General features: G+C 42.3%; 1 protein-coding gene across 1 annotated transcript in view; it reads right to left on the bottom strand.

Annotated features, from left to right (window-relative positions):
- LOC119222197 (deoxynucleoside triphosphate triphosphohydrolase SAMHD1-like) overlaps positions 1 to 10,460 on the bottom strand; it is a 122,767-nt gene extending 112,307 nt beyond the window's left edge. Inside the window, exons 1-13 of the mRNA XM_062562134.1 lie at positions 10,285 to 10,460; positions 8,908 to 9,068; positions 7,662 to 7,777; positions 7,499 to 7,569; positions 4,726 to 4,875; positions 4,536 to 4,636; positions 3,507 to 3,615; positions 2,985 to 3,076; positions 2,791 to 2,903; positions 1,920 to 2,056; positions 1,620 to 1,697; positions 1,429 to 1,533; positions 350 to 487 (exon numbers count right to left, since the gene is read on the bottom strand). Of these exons, the coding sequence (XP_062418118.1) occupies positions 350 to 487; positions 1,429 to 1,533; positions 1,620 to 1,697; positions 1,920 to 2,056; positions 2,791 to 2,903; positions 2,985 to 3,076; positions 3,507 to 3,615; positions 4,536 to 4,636; positions 4,726 to 4,875; positions 7,499 to 7,569; positions 7,662 to 7,777; positions 8,908 to 9,068; positions 10,285 to 10,314 (1,401 nt within the window). The 5' untranslated portion in view covers positions 10,315 to 10,460. The remainder of the gene's footprint in view (positions 1 to 349; positions 488 to 1,428; positions 1,534 to 1,619; positions 1,698 to 1,919; positions 2,057 to 2,790; positions 2,904 to 2,984; positions 3,077 to 3,506; positions 3,616 to 4,535; positions 4,637 to 4,725; positions 4,876 to 7,498; positions 7,570 to 7,661; positions 7,778 to 8,907; positions 9,069 to 10,284) is intronic.
- Between the last annotated feature and the right edge of the window lie 3,909 nt (positions 10,461 to 14,369).

Here is a 14,369-nt window from a genome sequence, read left to right as displayed (position 1 = left end):
GAACAAAACAACAGATGACAATGAGGCTCAAAAGGGATCTGGGTTCAAATACGTGAAGTCCACTTCCACCGGATCAGACTTTTGGACACATTTCATTACATATAATTCCTTCCCAATCCCATTCTTTATTTCCATCTTTAATCCCTCATGTCGTCTACTTTTATGTCTCTGGCTTCCACTGATAACCTGTCAATCATAAGTAAGCCCCACCTTAAGGCATCCCCTCCTTCATGGTCTGTTTGACTCTAAATGCACAATCATTCACTAAATGAACATCATGCTGCATTGAAGAAGACTTGAAACTAGAGACATAGACATCGTAACCATCGTCCCTACAGGTGCAGATTACCTAAAGCATTGCGAAGCTCTCGTCCTGGCACCACTGGACAAAGGTCTTCGTGGCCGCCTCCAGAATCCGTGGGTCCATGTTCTTGCAGTAGACTCGGATCAGCTGTTCTGCAAACTGCTGAGGGAGGATGTTAGACACCTGGTGAGGAAGAGAAGCAGGCAGCTTATTTTGAGGACAGGTGAACAATGTCCACAGAGCTTCTGGGTAGTTTCTATCACAACAGAATCTTGATGTCAACACATGACAGCTGTTGTTTGATCAGTGTCTTTTCTTCTTCTTTTATTCTATTTGTTTAACACCATGATTCCATTCTCTGTTTGTACCAAGGAGCTCGTCATTGTTCATTCTGACTGCTGGAAGGTTGGAGGAGGAAGACTTTATGGCTCTATTTTCATAAATGACACACTAAGGTGCACAATGTACACAGTATGGTGGTAGATTGCAGGAAGAGATGAGGGGGAAGAATGAGGTATCTGGTGGCCAGATGACTCCACCCCCGAGCCTTATATGGACTTCCTGCCTAACGAGGAGAGGCAGTTATTAATTAAGGAGAGCATAAGAAGGGGGGAGAGAACAGATAAGGGGAATTTAAGATGGACTTTTGGACCAAACTGCTTTGGAAGAGGACCAGCATGCGTATGACCTGGTGAAAGAAGACGACGACGAGAGCAGCCTGGGACGGGTGACGTGGTGCTGAACTTCCCCTCCTACACTGTCAATAAACTGTCCAACCGCACCCAGTGAGTGACTTGTGTTCTTGACCAGTGACGTGGAAACCCTCCACTGTATTCTTTATTTCACACAATAGAGTAGGAAGATGAGCAGAGTTCAGATCTCCTGGGTCTCTAACGAGCACCATCTGATTCCATAACATCTCCCCCTCTGGTGTGATGTAATACAAGTAACACGACGCTGAGGACAGACAAGAAGTCTTCTGATTGCACCTCACTACAGCTTATCAGAAGTTAAGATGTTTTCAACTCGAAGCTCCATCGTCATTGGGAAGAGTTTAACAAAGAAGACTCAGACGTTCAGCCGGTCCTGAGGTCTGAGGTCTGGGCTTCTCGTTCGGTTCTGACCTGGTTCCTGCGGATCCAAACGGCTTTGTTAGGGTTGGCCTTTTTGTAGAAGCGCACGCTGTCGATGGGGTTCTTCGCTTTCATCCCATAGTCAAAGCTGATGACCTAGAAGAGTGAGAAGGTCGTAATGAAGCCTGCAGTCACATTGTAGAGCAGGGAGCACAGGGACGGATCAGATTATAAAGACTCACATCGACAAAGAAGTCCCCACGATCCGGAACTGGAGGGTCCTGTTGAGTCAGAGCGTCTTCCCAGCTCGCTTCAATGTCCTTTCAAAGGAGAAAGAGCAGGAGGTGAAGGTTGCTTATTTAACCATGGGGGACACATGAGATGATCCACCTCTAAGCTAAAATGTTATTGCAGTTTTATCGTGATTTGTAGATTCACTAAATTCTCCATCCAAACATGAACAAAGACACTTATAAAACATTTACTGTTTCTAGCTTCTCCAAAGTGAAATAACTGAATAGAACAGCTTTAATCGGACTGACTTCGAGATTCACGCAACGCGTCGGCTGAGCCTGGCCGAGACATTTGTAGAGGCGTCGACCCACAACGGCTTGAAGAATGTTCCTTGACTCCTCCAGCTCATCGGAGGATGAGTTGAGGATTTGATCAAAGACGTCATCTAGAAAGAAAGAGGAGGGGGGGACGGTAAACACAGCACAATCATGTGATCATCCACAAAATATATATGTGTTACTTTTACAAAAAGGTTGAAAAGTGAAAGTTCATTAAGTACACTGGGACCTTTTTTTAATCTCACAAAGCAGGGATCAAAATAGATTAATATTATTTGTTGACAGTTTGCGAGTAAAAAACATCAATTCACATCATAAACAAGTGACTTATTAGTCTGCTCATGAGTTTTAGTTTGTAGCGAGAATTGTTTTGATAAAAAGATGAAAAGCTGTTTAACAAGAGAACCTTCTGAAAACTTTGTTTCCACATTGCTGAGGAATTTAATTTATTATTATCTGTTTTGAGGGTTTTCTGTTTTTTCTACATGTCATATTTAATCTTTATCTATTTATGGCGTAAAAACATCTTATGAATAGAAAGTACGTTTGAAGATGACATATTAATGTAATAATTACACACAACTTTGTAACTAAAGAGAACCTCCGTTGGTCAGCTGTTAGCGGTGCTGCTGACTTTGCTAGCTCCGCCTCCTGTCGATCTGATCACTGAGTGGTTGTTTACAATGTCACATGAGCAGAGATAAACACGGATCCCTCATCACATCATTTCAGTGGATTATCAGCAGATAACGATTGTCCGTAATACTTCAATTCAATTTCTTCTTCAGATGTGAAAAATGTTTGAAAAGTGGCGGCGTGGAGCCGGCTTGTTTCTACTCACCTGTCACCTTGGTGTAGGCCTCCATGTCGTCGATGGTAGCGGAGAGAGACATTGATTCTTCAGAGCCTTCGAACAGGATGTATCCCTCTGCTTTCAAAAAGGCCTCCGTGATCCTGAACAAATCACATCATCACTTTGTAAAAACGTAACACACATGGGGGGGGGGCATTAAGCGAAGACAACAAGCTCCTCACATAGTCTCCACGATGTTGGTCACTTTGTGCTGGTAGGCTCTCCGGTGGAGGCAAAGCATTGTGTGGAACATGTCGTACAGATTGCCCACTTCCTGTTAAAAAAGATGAAGAGACAACTGGTTAGAGGACAGAAGACGTTCTGACAAGGCTTTAAATGTAGAACCAGCGCTTGAGTGCCCGCATCCTGTGTAGTGACCAGCAGGGGGCGACTCCTCTGCTCCCATAGACGTCTATGAGAAAATGACTCCACTTCTTTCTTGATTTATTTCCTCAGTAAACATTGTAAACATGAGTTTATGGTCTCAGTTTCTAGTTTCAAGTCTTCTTCAATGCAGCATGATGTTCATTTAGTGAATGATGGTCCATTTAGAGTCAAACAGACCATAAAGCAGCGGATGCTCTACCAGAGACATATACGGCTTCTCTCCCTCACTTCTCATGTGGGCTTTTCCTTTTCGCTGTTTGCAAAGAAGCTTCTCATTTTGAGCCGATAGTCTTTGTGTCTCTGGTGGGTTTAAGCACCTTGTCTCTGAAGCAGATCTGCTTCTCCCCCTTCACCTTACACACTCTGGCGAACATCAGGCAGCGGCTATAGTCAAAGTTGTTCTTGATGCCCAGGTGGTAGCAGTCCCTGAGAATGAAGACACATCGTGGTGAAAAGACGGTTGAAGTTAACAGGCAGAGATGCTCACGAGTCCCAAAGCTCGAGTCCGAGTCGAGTCTGAAGTCTTTCGAGGACGAGTCTGAAGTCGAGTCTGAAGTCCAACTCGAGTCCCCATCTCTTATCAACGTCCCTTTTACCGTAAAAAAAAAACATACCAACAACTTTTTACTCCTCCTTTACTCAATTTTTTTTTTGTGGTTTTTCCCATAAAATGAAAATACGAAGCGTAGCCGCTAAACCGGAAGTACGTAGATTTTCGCAGTAAGAATCGACGCAACCGTCTGTAATGACAGCGGTTACCAGGGTAACGAGGAGAAAAGTTCATGAACGGATATAAATAAATAATCCTGGTCTGACGGCATGTGTTAGCAGCAGTAGGTGACTACACTCGCTGCTCTTGGCTCTGATATTTTTTGTCCACGTATTGTTTTGCTTCAGTGAGCAGAACAGAGACAGTTAAAGGAGAGTAAACGGTCCGCCGCTGGAGTGCATACGTCCCGACGTCAGCGAACCGTCGGTCGGACCGCCAGCGGCACCAGCGGCACCCCCGCCTTCCCGTCAGCGCCACCCAGCAGCGGCATTCGACATCTTTCTCGTGTGTGGCCGCGCGTGCGCAGCCAGCAATATGTGTCAATGTACGTGTTAAGTAGGCAGGTAACGGAGGGAGCGATATAGCGAGCTCATCAGATTTTTCCTAAAATTAAACATTGTTCACGAGTCCCAAAGCTCGAGTCCGAGTCGAGTCTGAAGTCTTTCGAGGACGAGTCTGAAGTCGAGTCGGAAGTCACCGTGTGTGCGACTCGAGTCGCACTCGAGTCCGAGTCTCCAACTCGAGTCCCCATCTCTGTTAACAGGTCAATAAAGAACATTCAGGGTACAGGCCCCACCTGGCAAAGTAGTCCCACTTGTCCACATCGATGCCGTTTCTTTTGTTGGACACGATCTCATAGAGGAAGGACTTGTCCACTGGACGGCCTCTATAGGGCCACTGGGGACATGAGAGACCAGTGACGTCAGGAACGAAGAACAATATGATCATTTTTCCACCTCCAGACCCAAACAACTTATTTTGGCTACCGCCGGTCGCTCCGGGCGCTGCGGTTTGGTGATCAGTTCCTTGATGAAGTCCAGGTCCGTGGGCAGCACCAGGCCGTGCTTCCTCATCACCGGCCTCAGATTGTTGACTCTCACCAGGTGGTTTAACATTTTAACGGAGGCGTCCTCATGCTGCAACATCAAAAACAGAAGGAGGAAATGGTCAGGATGTAAAAGTGAAAGCACGAATAGAAAGTAATCTCATCTGAAAGGCGAGTAAATGTTAAACACTGCGTGCCTCATGGAGGCTTATCTTGTACTTGTACTTACTGTCGTGCCATTAAGTCAAATTACATTAATTATAGCAGCTTAAATAAGAAATGGCTGAAACGGGTTCTGGCCCATTGACGGCTGCTGAAAATGGGCCAAATCTGGCATTATAGAATCAGGCCTATTCACACTGAGACATGTTGAGAGAGAAAGTTGTTTGTCTGTCGGGTTGCTAACGGACATACACAGCGTATTTTTGTATTTGTGAGTACAGTGTCTACTGTTCTCGAATCTATGATGGCCGTGGATGGCAAACTGCAACCTTTTGTCGCTGCACAACTCTAAGCCCACCTCAACTCCAAAGATCTGTTCCAGCCATTTCAATGAGGTTTATTTTATTACATCTTAAACAAATAATATTACATTGCATGCATGTAATAACATCCCTCAAAATTGTTTTTCTCATAAGCCTACACAATAAAGTATTCTGAACTGGCTTTGTGAATGTTTTAAAAAGAAAAAGGCACCACTTGGGTATAAATAGGAACGGAACTCGTACTCAAACTTTCTTTTCGTTCTCCACTAACGTCCACCCTTTTTAGTAAGTATTTGGTATTTATTTTTAGGGCTGTCTAAATTAAAACATTAATCTATGCGATCTATGCGCTTTAATCCCTGTTACAAGGGTCATCTTTGTTTACTTCCGGTTTGCCGCAACAGTTTTTTTTTTTTAAAGCATTAAAAACTTTTGAACTCTTTTCCAAAACAGAACTGCAAAAATACTTCAGACGTACAGGTTGCTCCTTGAAGACAAAAATAATATAATAATAAAAAATACAAAAAATGTATTAAAAAAATAAATTCAAATCAGAAAAATTAATTGGATTTGTTTTAGTCAAAACTTGTTCTCTATATTAAACTCACAGACGGACACAATCAAACTCACATTCCGAAACACCCCCCCATGCTCACTTCAAGCTTATTCATTCAAATCATAGTGAGGGGTGGCGCTGACCCCTCAGTACCGAACCGTACGGCTGACTCTCCTGCGGCGGGCCGCACAGTGTAAATGAAAACGTGTCTTCAGTCTTGCTAACTGCTTTAATGCTGTTAATTATGGATTTAATCGATTCATTGTTGCAGCCCTAGCACTGATAGAGTAAGCTAGCTGCTTGACTATCTCTATTTGCCCAGCGCTGCACACGGTCTGAAGAGTACCACACTGTTGCCCTTCCAGACAGTGCATAGTTAGCATAAGGAATGAGTATAGTATGTAATACTTTTGATAGATTTACCATTCATGTTTTGTAATTTGTGAGATCTCACAACTCTCTTACCTCTACGACCGCAATCGACCGGAATCAAAGGTTGCTACCCAGTATGAGTTTTAATTATTTTATTTGAATGTGATTTGACCCTTTTAAAAGTGGGCTTTATACAAATTCACTGTAACATTTTGGTTATTATTTTAGTAATATACAATTGTATTTTATCATATATCATAACATATGATACCATATAATAATATATTATGTTATTTGGCATTTGTTTGTTTGTGGTTGCACAAAATTAAAACAATATGTACCTTTCTTTATTTGGCTTATGGTTTTCACTTGATATCTTTTCTGGACAAACATTCATTACCAAAGAATGTGATCTTGACTGGCTTGATTTTGTAAGTAAAAGAAGTGTGTTTTTGTTACATGAAGAATATATTCAACCTGATCCTGGGGCATCATTCATATCGAGTCTTAGCCGAGTTGGCAACCGGACCCGGGCAATGGTGACACGGTTATTTTTGATTATGGCCCGTGACAGCAGTGTTGTACGCCGGGTTCGGGCCAGTATATTTGGCCTGATTCTGGGGCGTCATTCATCCCAAGTCTCAGATGAGTCGACAACCAGACACAAATTTTTCTGGCGTACCGAGCTCGAGCCGGATCTGGGCTTAGTCAGTTTGGCTACCTGGGCCCCCTCCCAAAAGCACAACCAGCTACTCAAAGCACAGCAGACATTTGACATGGAAAAGATGTGAATTAATTCACACACTCAATCAGAAGCCATTACGTTTTAGGTCCACATCAAACACGACTTGTACGCTCTGTGTGAGCCACTCACTGCGAACATAGTTCTCCTCATTGAAAGTCTGAAAACCTTCCTCTCATGTACGGAGCTCTAGTTTTGTTGTTGAACTGCTGTCTGATTTGATTCGGATTTGCTGCTATGAAGGCAGTTTAGTAAAATAATTATTTACTAAATACTCAATCTCCTTCATTGTGCTTAATTAAGTGCTTAATTAAGCTAACACAAAAATGTCTGTTATTTCATTCAATGACGTACTGTGATTTGACTGGTGTGATGCCAACAACTTCAGTGCTTCTCTTGATGCTGTCCTGAGCAATTTACAGGGGAGCAGTGTCATCACAAAAGCTTAACCTGATTGGTTAATCATTATTTTTTTTCATCAAGGGAGGCCAACTCAGCTTGGCCTCCTCACAGACACACAAGGTACTTTAGATAAAATATAAGTCTCATTGTGTCCTACCTTCCAATCGTAACCTGGACGTGCTTTACGGATGAACATTCCATCAAACATGTGGGAGAAAGGCCCGTGTCCTAGAGAGGAAGAGGATGTGATCAACACGCCACCCCTTCTGGTCCCAATAAGGCGCCATTAAGCCCCCCTCCAAACACTGAACTCAACTCACCGAGGTCGTGGCAGAGCCCGGCGATCTGCACGCAGAGGATGTCTCTGGGGGTGATGAGGAGCTCCGGCTGCCTCTGATGCAGAGCTCGGACCAGTTCTCCAGCCAGATGCGCCACCCTGAGGACGAGGACAAACACCAATGAGCTCCACCGGCCGAGGATGAAGACACTCATCGCAACGTTTGGTAAAACATGTTAAAAGTGTAATGTGAAGTCATGTGACCATGGTGGACTTCTTTTAGTGTAGTAGTAGTAGTAGTCATAGTTGTCACTCTAGTTCTCTCTGCCCCACTGCTGCAAGCTCACACGGACATATTTGTGACATATTCATGTCAGTGTGAAACTGCCGTGCATGGAAGAATAATAAAAATATATAAGCGGGATGGGGGGCTGCTGGTAACGGCAGCTCGCCTGTGGTTATTAGTAAAAAAGTCCCTTTAATGACAAAGAAACTGAACTTGCTGTGCTCCTTTTTTTGTATTGTGGTTCTAAACTAACTGTAGATTTAGTTCCCTATCAGGGAACTCGAGCTGCGTAAAGACGCTGTGGGAACGCCCCTGCGTGACCGCGTCATGAAGCACGTGTGAAATCTAACCAATGGCGAGCTGGTACTTCATAGCGGGGACGCCGGACCAGGGCGCTATAAAGGGACCCGAAAGACCATTCATGTTTGTGCCTTCATCTAGTGCGTGTGCAGTTTTTCCACTTAGAAATGGCTGAGCGGTATGTGCAGTGTGCCCCCCCCTTGCACCCGTTTCATTACGTGCAGAGACTCGCACGCCTTATGCGTCGTCTGCTTGGGCGTGGAGCACGCTCAGTTAGCCCTCGAGGGACTGTGAGTGCCTGTCGTGGCGCTCCCGTCTCTCTCGCCGATACAAAACGATTGGACGATACAAGTATTTTGTGCTGAAAGGCAGCTACTTACTACCTATTTTTTAATGTCGCTGGTAACCGTGTTATAAAAGCAACAAGGTACTTGAGAATGTACTTTATCTTCAATAACGTAACAGTTTGAGGGCCTAACTACACCCTTGAACTGTTACATTATTGGACGATAAAGTACAGCCTCAAGTACCTTATTGCTTTTATAATGTACCCCTCGTGACTCTCTCAACCAATCAGAGCGCTGGATTTCATCTAACAGCGTTATAGGAGTTGGACGTCATGTAGGACTCATTGGATCACTGCTCTATGAATGCAGTGATCGATGCTGGGTCAACAGACCAGCGCCCCTAGTGGAGGACATACCCGAGGGAGTGCTCGAAGCGGTTGTGGGACGCTCCGGGGAAAACCAAGTAGGTCCCCCCGAGCTGCTTGATGTGACGGAGCCTCTGGAACTGAGGCGTGTCGATGATTTTGACGAGCAGAGGGTGCATCTCCATGTGGCCGTGGATGGGATCGTTGAACACCTGCAAGAAGACACCAAGCAGCTGAGAGACGCGTCTATTAAAACAAGAACCAACCCCTAAAGCCGAGGTCCAAAGTGGCAGAAACCTGGAGTGTGTTCGGCGTAAAATGCAGATGAGACGGAGGTCAACATGTCATTGAATAATTCACTCAAATATCTATCGAAAGAAATGGTATAATATAATATTGTTACGTGACGTTGGTAGAGTTGCCACCTTCAATAAAGAAAAATAAGGGACGCTACAGCTGACGGGGGGTGAGATTCCTCCCACTCTCATCGGTGCTTTTGAAGCGGGATGCTGCATCGACCACAACTCACAACAAGGTAGTTTACTTACTAATTACTCAAGTATTCATTTAAAGCAGGACGCGCTATTTCATTCTCAAATACGGGCCGATTCCGTATTTTAAGGGACGGGTGGTACCCTAGACGTTGGTAACAGAGGCATGAAGGCAAATCAATGTCAAAAAAGGATAATCAAGCGTTGGAAGCTTGCAGCTCGTTGTTCGCTGGTGTTTCACCATGGTATCTGTACATTTCATTGGTTACAAACCTCGTCTCGGATGTTTTGTAGTATTGATGCATATTTCAAAAGCTTTCCACTGTGGAAACTTGTCTTTGTGAAGTCGGCCTACAGTTGTCGAGTACTATTTTTAATCCGGATTCTGTCGCAAGACGGAATTTTGCTTTGATTTTGAAAACAAATGTTGAAAAAAGTTGAAAAAAAATACACAAAGAAACTCAACTTGCTTTGCTCCTTTTGTTTTGTTGTGTGATTATAAACTAACTTTACACTTAGCGGTGTTTTATGGAGCAGGAGGAAGCACCATCAAGCTGAGGTAATATTACTGTTAAAATAGCTCGTAAATGCAAGAAAATAATAAAAGGTTCATTTGTAACCTTGCATACAGGTAAATAAATAAGTTCTCTTTTGTGTTTTTATTGACAACATTGATTTCCTCTGCCTTTAGATTGCATTATTACTTTTAGCTCAAAACACATTCTTCTCTCAGCCTGAAATATATCATGTCCGGAAGAGAGGCATATCTTTCTAATTTAAATTAAATAAGAAGATTATCTTCTCCATCTCTACTTTATATATTTTTCAGGATATAAGGCTCTTACTGTCAAGCGCAGAAGGTTGCTAAGCAACGGAAGCAGCGGAGGTAAAGCTGATGATGCAGCCCAGGTAGCTGAGACACCGGTGCAGATGTTACCTTGCTCTGGTCGGATGGTGGGCTGGCCATGATGAACCGGGGAACCGGGCAGAAGGTTTGGTAAATCTGGTGAATCACAGCCGGTGAACCACAACAGCTGATCGGGACCGCGGCAAGAAGACACCACGACCGGAGAGAAACACCGGTATTTATTCCCTCTCAAGGTGTGTCAAGCTCTGCTGACACGGTGACGTTTCCGGTAGAGGGTTTTCAAAATAAAACTTGACGCTCGAAAAAAGTGCAGTGTTCAACAAATATATTTTTTTCTTGATTCTCTTTTGACTTGTTCCATGAAACCAAAAACAGTCAAATGATTATATTATTATATGTTATGATTTTATTAGTTGACATGTTTAATTTTTTATTATTAAAAAAATAAGTTTACAATGAGATGCGTTAAAATCTATACCTGCGTCTATTAAAGATGTAGACATATTTACCGATTTATTTAAAAGTAAAAATAAATTTACTTCCGGTATTGTACTTGCTGTTTAAAGCCAACTTGACATTGTCCATTGGCTTGGACGAGGAGGACGGAGCCACAAGCAGCAGGGAGTAAAATTTGAAATGTATGTCCCTTTCATCAAGCTCTTCAAAGATCTGATGTGTGAATTTGTTTTATTTGATTGAAAAGGGATTGTACACACATTTGCATTATTAGACAAAAAAACAAGTACGTTATCGTGTTGGAGACAGGAGCACGTTGGATATATTTGGAGAAATGAATAAAGACAAGCTTGGATAAAACAGAAGAATGAACTGATATGACTCCATCAGTCTTCACTAAAGTAGACCCAGATCAGCTGTTTAGAGAAGTGTGTTGGGTCAAAGTCGGACTTCTCAACGATAGCGCCAAACATTAGAGCAGGGATTTTAAGCTTTTTAACTTTAGTGAAGAAGTTATTATTTACAAAGTGGCCTTTGGTCCATTTATATGAAAACTGTGTTGGCTTAATTAATTGATCTCATTCTTTGTATTTAATAACTAAATTAAATCCACTTACAGTTGATACAAACTGAACATCAAAGAATTTTTATTCATAATGTAATAATAAGACCAAAGGAAATAATAAAGGCAGAAACTTGTGTTTGCCACATATCTTATTTTCTTATTTTCATTTTTGTGTTCTGTCATTTTAGTACAACGAGGAGTGGAAAAACAAAGAAATAAATTAACAGCAATACAATATTAACATTAATATTTAATCGCAAATGCTTTTTATGCATAATGTGTATGTAAACCTACACAAATAATGAAGGAAATCATGAGGAAATATTCAAAAGAAAAAAATTATAATATTTAGAAGGATAATGAAATGAGGGAAGGCAGAAACGTGTGTTTGCCACATATCTTACTTTCTGCAAAAAATTCCCAACCCCCAAAAAAGTGTTGTGTTGAAGGAACAACTGGAATAAGAGGTTGTCGCAAAGAAAATACAAACAAAATATTCAAAACAATATTCAGTGTATGAGGAGCGAGTCCAGGGCCCATTTTACTACCAGATTCTTTCTCCGCTGTTGAATAAGTTTCTCTCTAACTCTTAACTCCACAGGGAGACGATCGTTGGCCTCTCTTTACAACGACACATCTCCCAGACCCCTCTCTGAGGCAAGTCTTCTGGTACTCTTGCTGTTTGAAGACAACTTGACGTTGTTCATTGGCTGGGACGAGGAAGGCGAAAAGGTTGAAATTGATGGAAAAATATGTGCTAAATCAATGAGTTGATTTAGCACATTGTTCTGCATCCCATTCAACATGTTTACTTTGTTATAAACGGACAAAAAGCGGTGAACATGGCGGAAAACCAGCTGACAGGCAACTCGTCATCCTGCATCATCACCGAAGACCTGATGATTGACTTTGTTTTATTTGATTGAAAAGGGATTGTACACACATTTGCATTATTAGACAAAAAAAAACAAGTACATGTTATTGTGGTGGAGACAGGAGCATGTTGGATAAAAACAAGCTTGGTTATAACTGAAGATTAAACTGAAATTACTGAGGAGTTAGCCAATGTTCCTCAGTCCACCGGTCCATGTGCTCGTAGGGTTTCTCCACATTGGCTCCATCAGTCTTCACTAAAGTAGACCCACATAAGCTGTTTAGAGAAGTGTGTTGGGTCAAAGTCGGACTTCTTGAGAGAATGAAAGCGCCAAACATTAGAGATGGGATTTTAAGCTTTTTGACTTTGGTGCAGAACTTTTCCTTTACAAAGTGGCATGGGGTCCATTTCAATATGAAAACTGTTAATTGTTTAACCGGCTTAATTCATTGATCTGACTCTTTGTATTCAATAACTAAATTAAATCTTCTTACAGTATCTTACTTACAGTTGTGAACATCACAAAGACTTTTTATTCATAATGTAATAATAACACCAAAGGAAATAATAAAGGCAGAAACTTGTGTTTTCCACATATCTTATTTTCTGCAAAAATCTCCAGAAAAATTAAAAAGTTGTGTTTTGACGGAACAAGTGGGATAAGAGGTTGTCACAAAAGAGACAAAAAAAGTTGTTAAAAAAATATTCAAATGTATGAGGGACACACCCAACTCTCTTCCTGACAGTATAATACTTGAGCGAGTCCAGGCCCATTTCACTGACGGATCCTTTCTCCACTGTCAAATTTCTCTCGGGAACAACTTTCGGTCTATGTAAGCTAAAGGGTGACGATCATTGGCCTCTCCTTGTAACGACACATCGCTAAGTCTTTAGTAAAGTCAGGACTTCACAAAACAGGGTTCATCCTGAAACCACTATAGTTAGGCACAAATCATCTTTATAAACCTGACACTCCAAGAAATGACTTTAGCTGGGTCTTGGTCTGTGGAGGCGCTCAAAACAAAATAATAAATCTACAAGCTAAATACTCAAGCTCATTAGTGACCGCCAAGGTGTGAACAAAAAAGGGAACACATTCCAACATCACCACCAAACACCGGGCCTTCATTGTTACAGGTAGACATAACAATTTAAGCAATATACAATTAATGAGCCAAAGAGGTTACTTTATGACCAAGCCCAGTACAGACATATTTACATTGCAAAGACAGCTGTGTTACTGGTTTTGTCACTTACAGAAAAGATCAGAGTGCCACAGCACGTGCCTTCATCTTTTTCCATACTGGTCATTTGGCTCAAACGCTCCAGGTGGAAAAGATAGTTTACCCTTCAAGAGCAGTAGATGATTAGGTGAGCGTGGTTCCAGGTCGTTGGGATCATCAGAGTTTGGTAATTGGCCAAACATTCAAAATGGCCTCTGCTTCACAGAACACTGTATGAAGTACGTCATCATCCAAAATCTGCTGCCGCAGAGGGGAGCTGAGGACCCTCCTGACCAGGCGGACCAACCGTTCCCACAACCCCCCCATGGTGTCCTTGTGATTCAAACCAGTTAGTGACTTTAATTCTCTGTCTGCCCCAATGAACACAACGGTCCTGACCGGCCACTGTATGTGGACATGTTTTCAGTGAAGTCGGCTGTTCATTAAAGGGTTCCTTAAAATGTACCAGAGCTGATAACTGCCTTTCAATATGAAGCACAGTTGGATGACATTTACCACAAACAATTTCCCCGCCCTCTGTTACTGGGCTGGGAATTAAACCGGTTGAGCGTCCTTGTTCCAGTAACACCGGTTGCTGAATCCTGTCCTATGTCACCAAAAAGAGGTTCAGAAATTCTTACACGACACTTAATGAATATGACTAGATCCGCAAAGGGAGCTCTCTGATTGCTGGTTTCCATGATACGGTGAGCAGTGGTAAAACATAAAAGGTAAAACCATTCAAGGTTTAAGCAAAATGAGGTGCTTCTCAGTAACAAGACTTGATGATGTGTGGCAGCAGCAATTTACGGTGCATTTCCCTGAGAAGGAAAGAGACAAACAGGTAGAGATGTCCAGAGAGGATCATTGCTTCATGGACGTGGTCACCAGATCAGCGAAGCTTCTGGGCGGGGATTACAGAAAAGAAAAATACAAACAAAATATTCAAAACAATATTCAGAATAATATTCAAATGTATGAGGAGCGAGTCCAGGGCCCATTTTACTACCAGATTCTTTCTCCGCTGTTGAATAAC

Source organism: Pungitius pungitius, chromosome 1, assembly GCF_949316345.1.
Source record: "Pungitius pungitius chromosome 1, fPunPun2.1, whole genome shotgun sequence".
Lineage (NCBI taxonomy): Eukaryota > Metazoa > Chordata > Actinopteri > Perciformes > Gasterosteidae > Pungitius > Pungitius pungitius.
The sequence above is the reverse complement of the archived record's forward strand: the minus strand, read 5'-3'. Positions and strand labels throughout refer to the sequence as shown.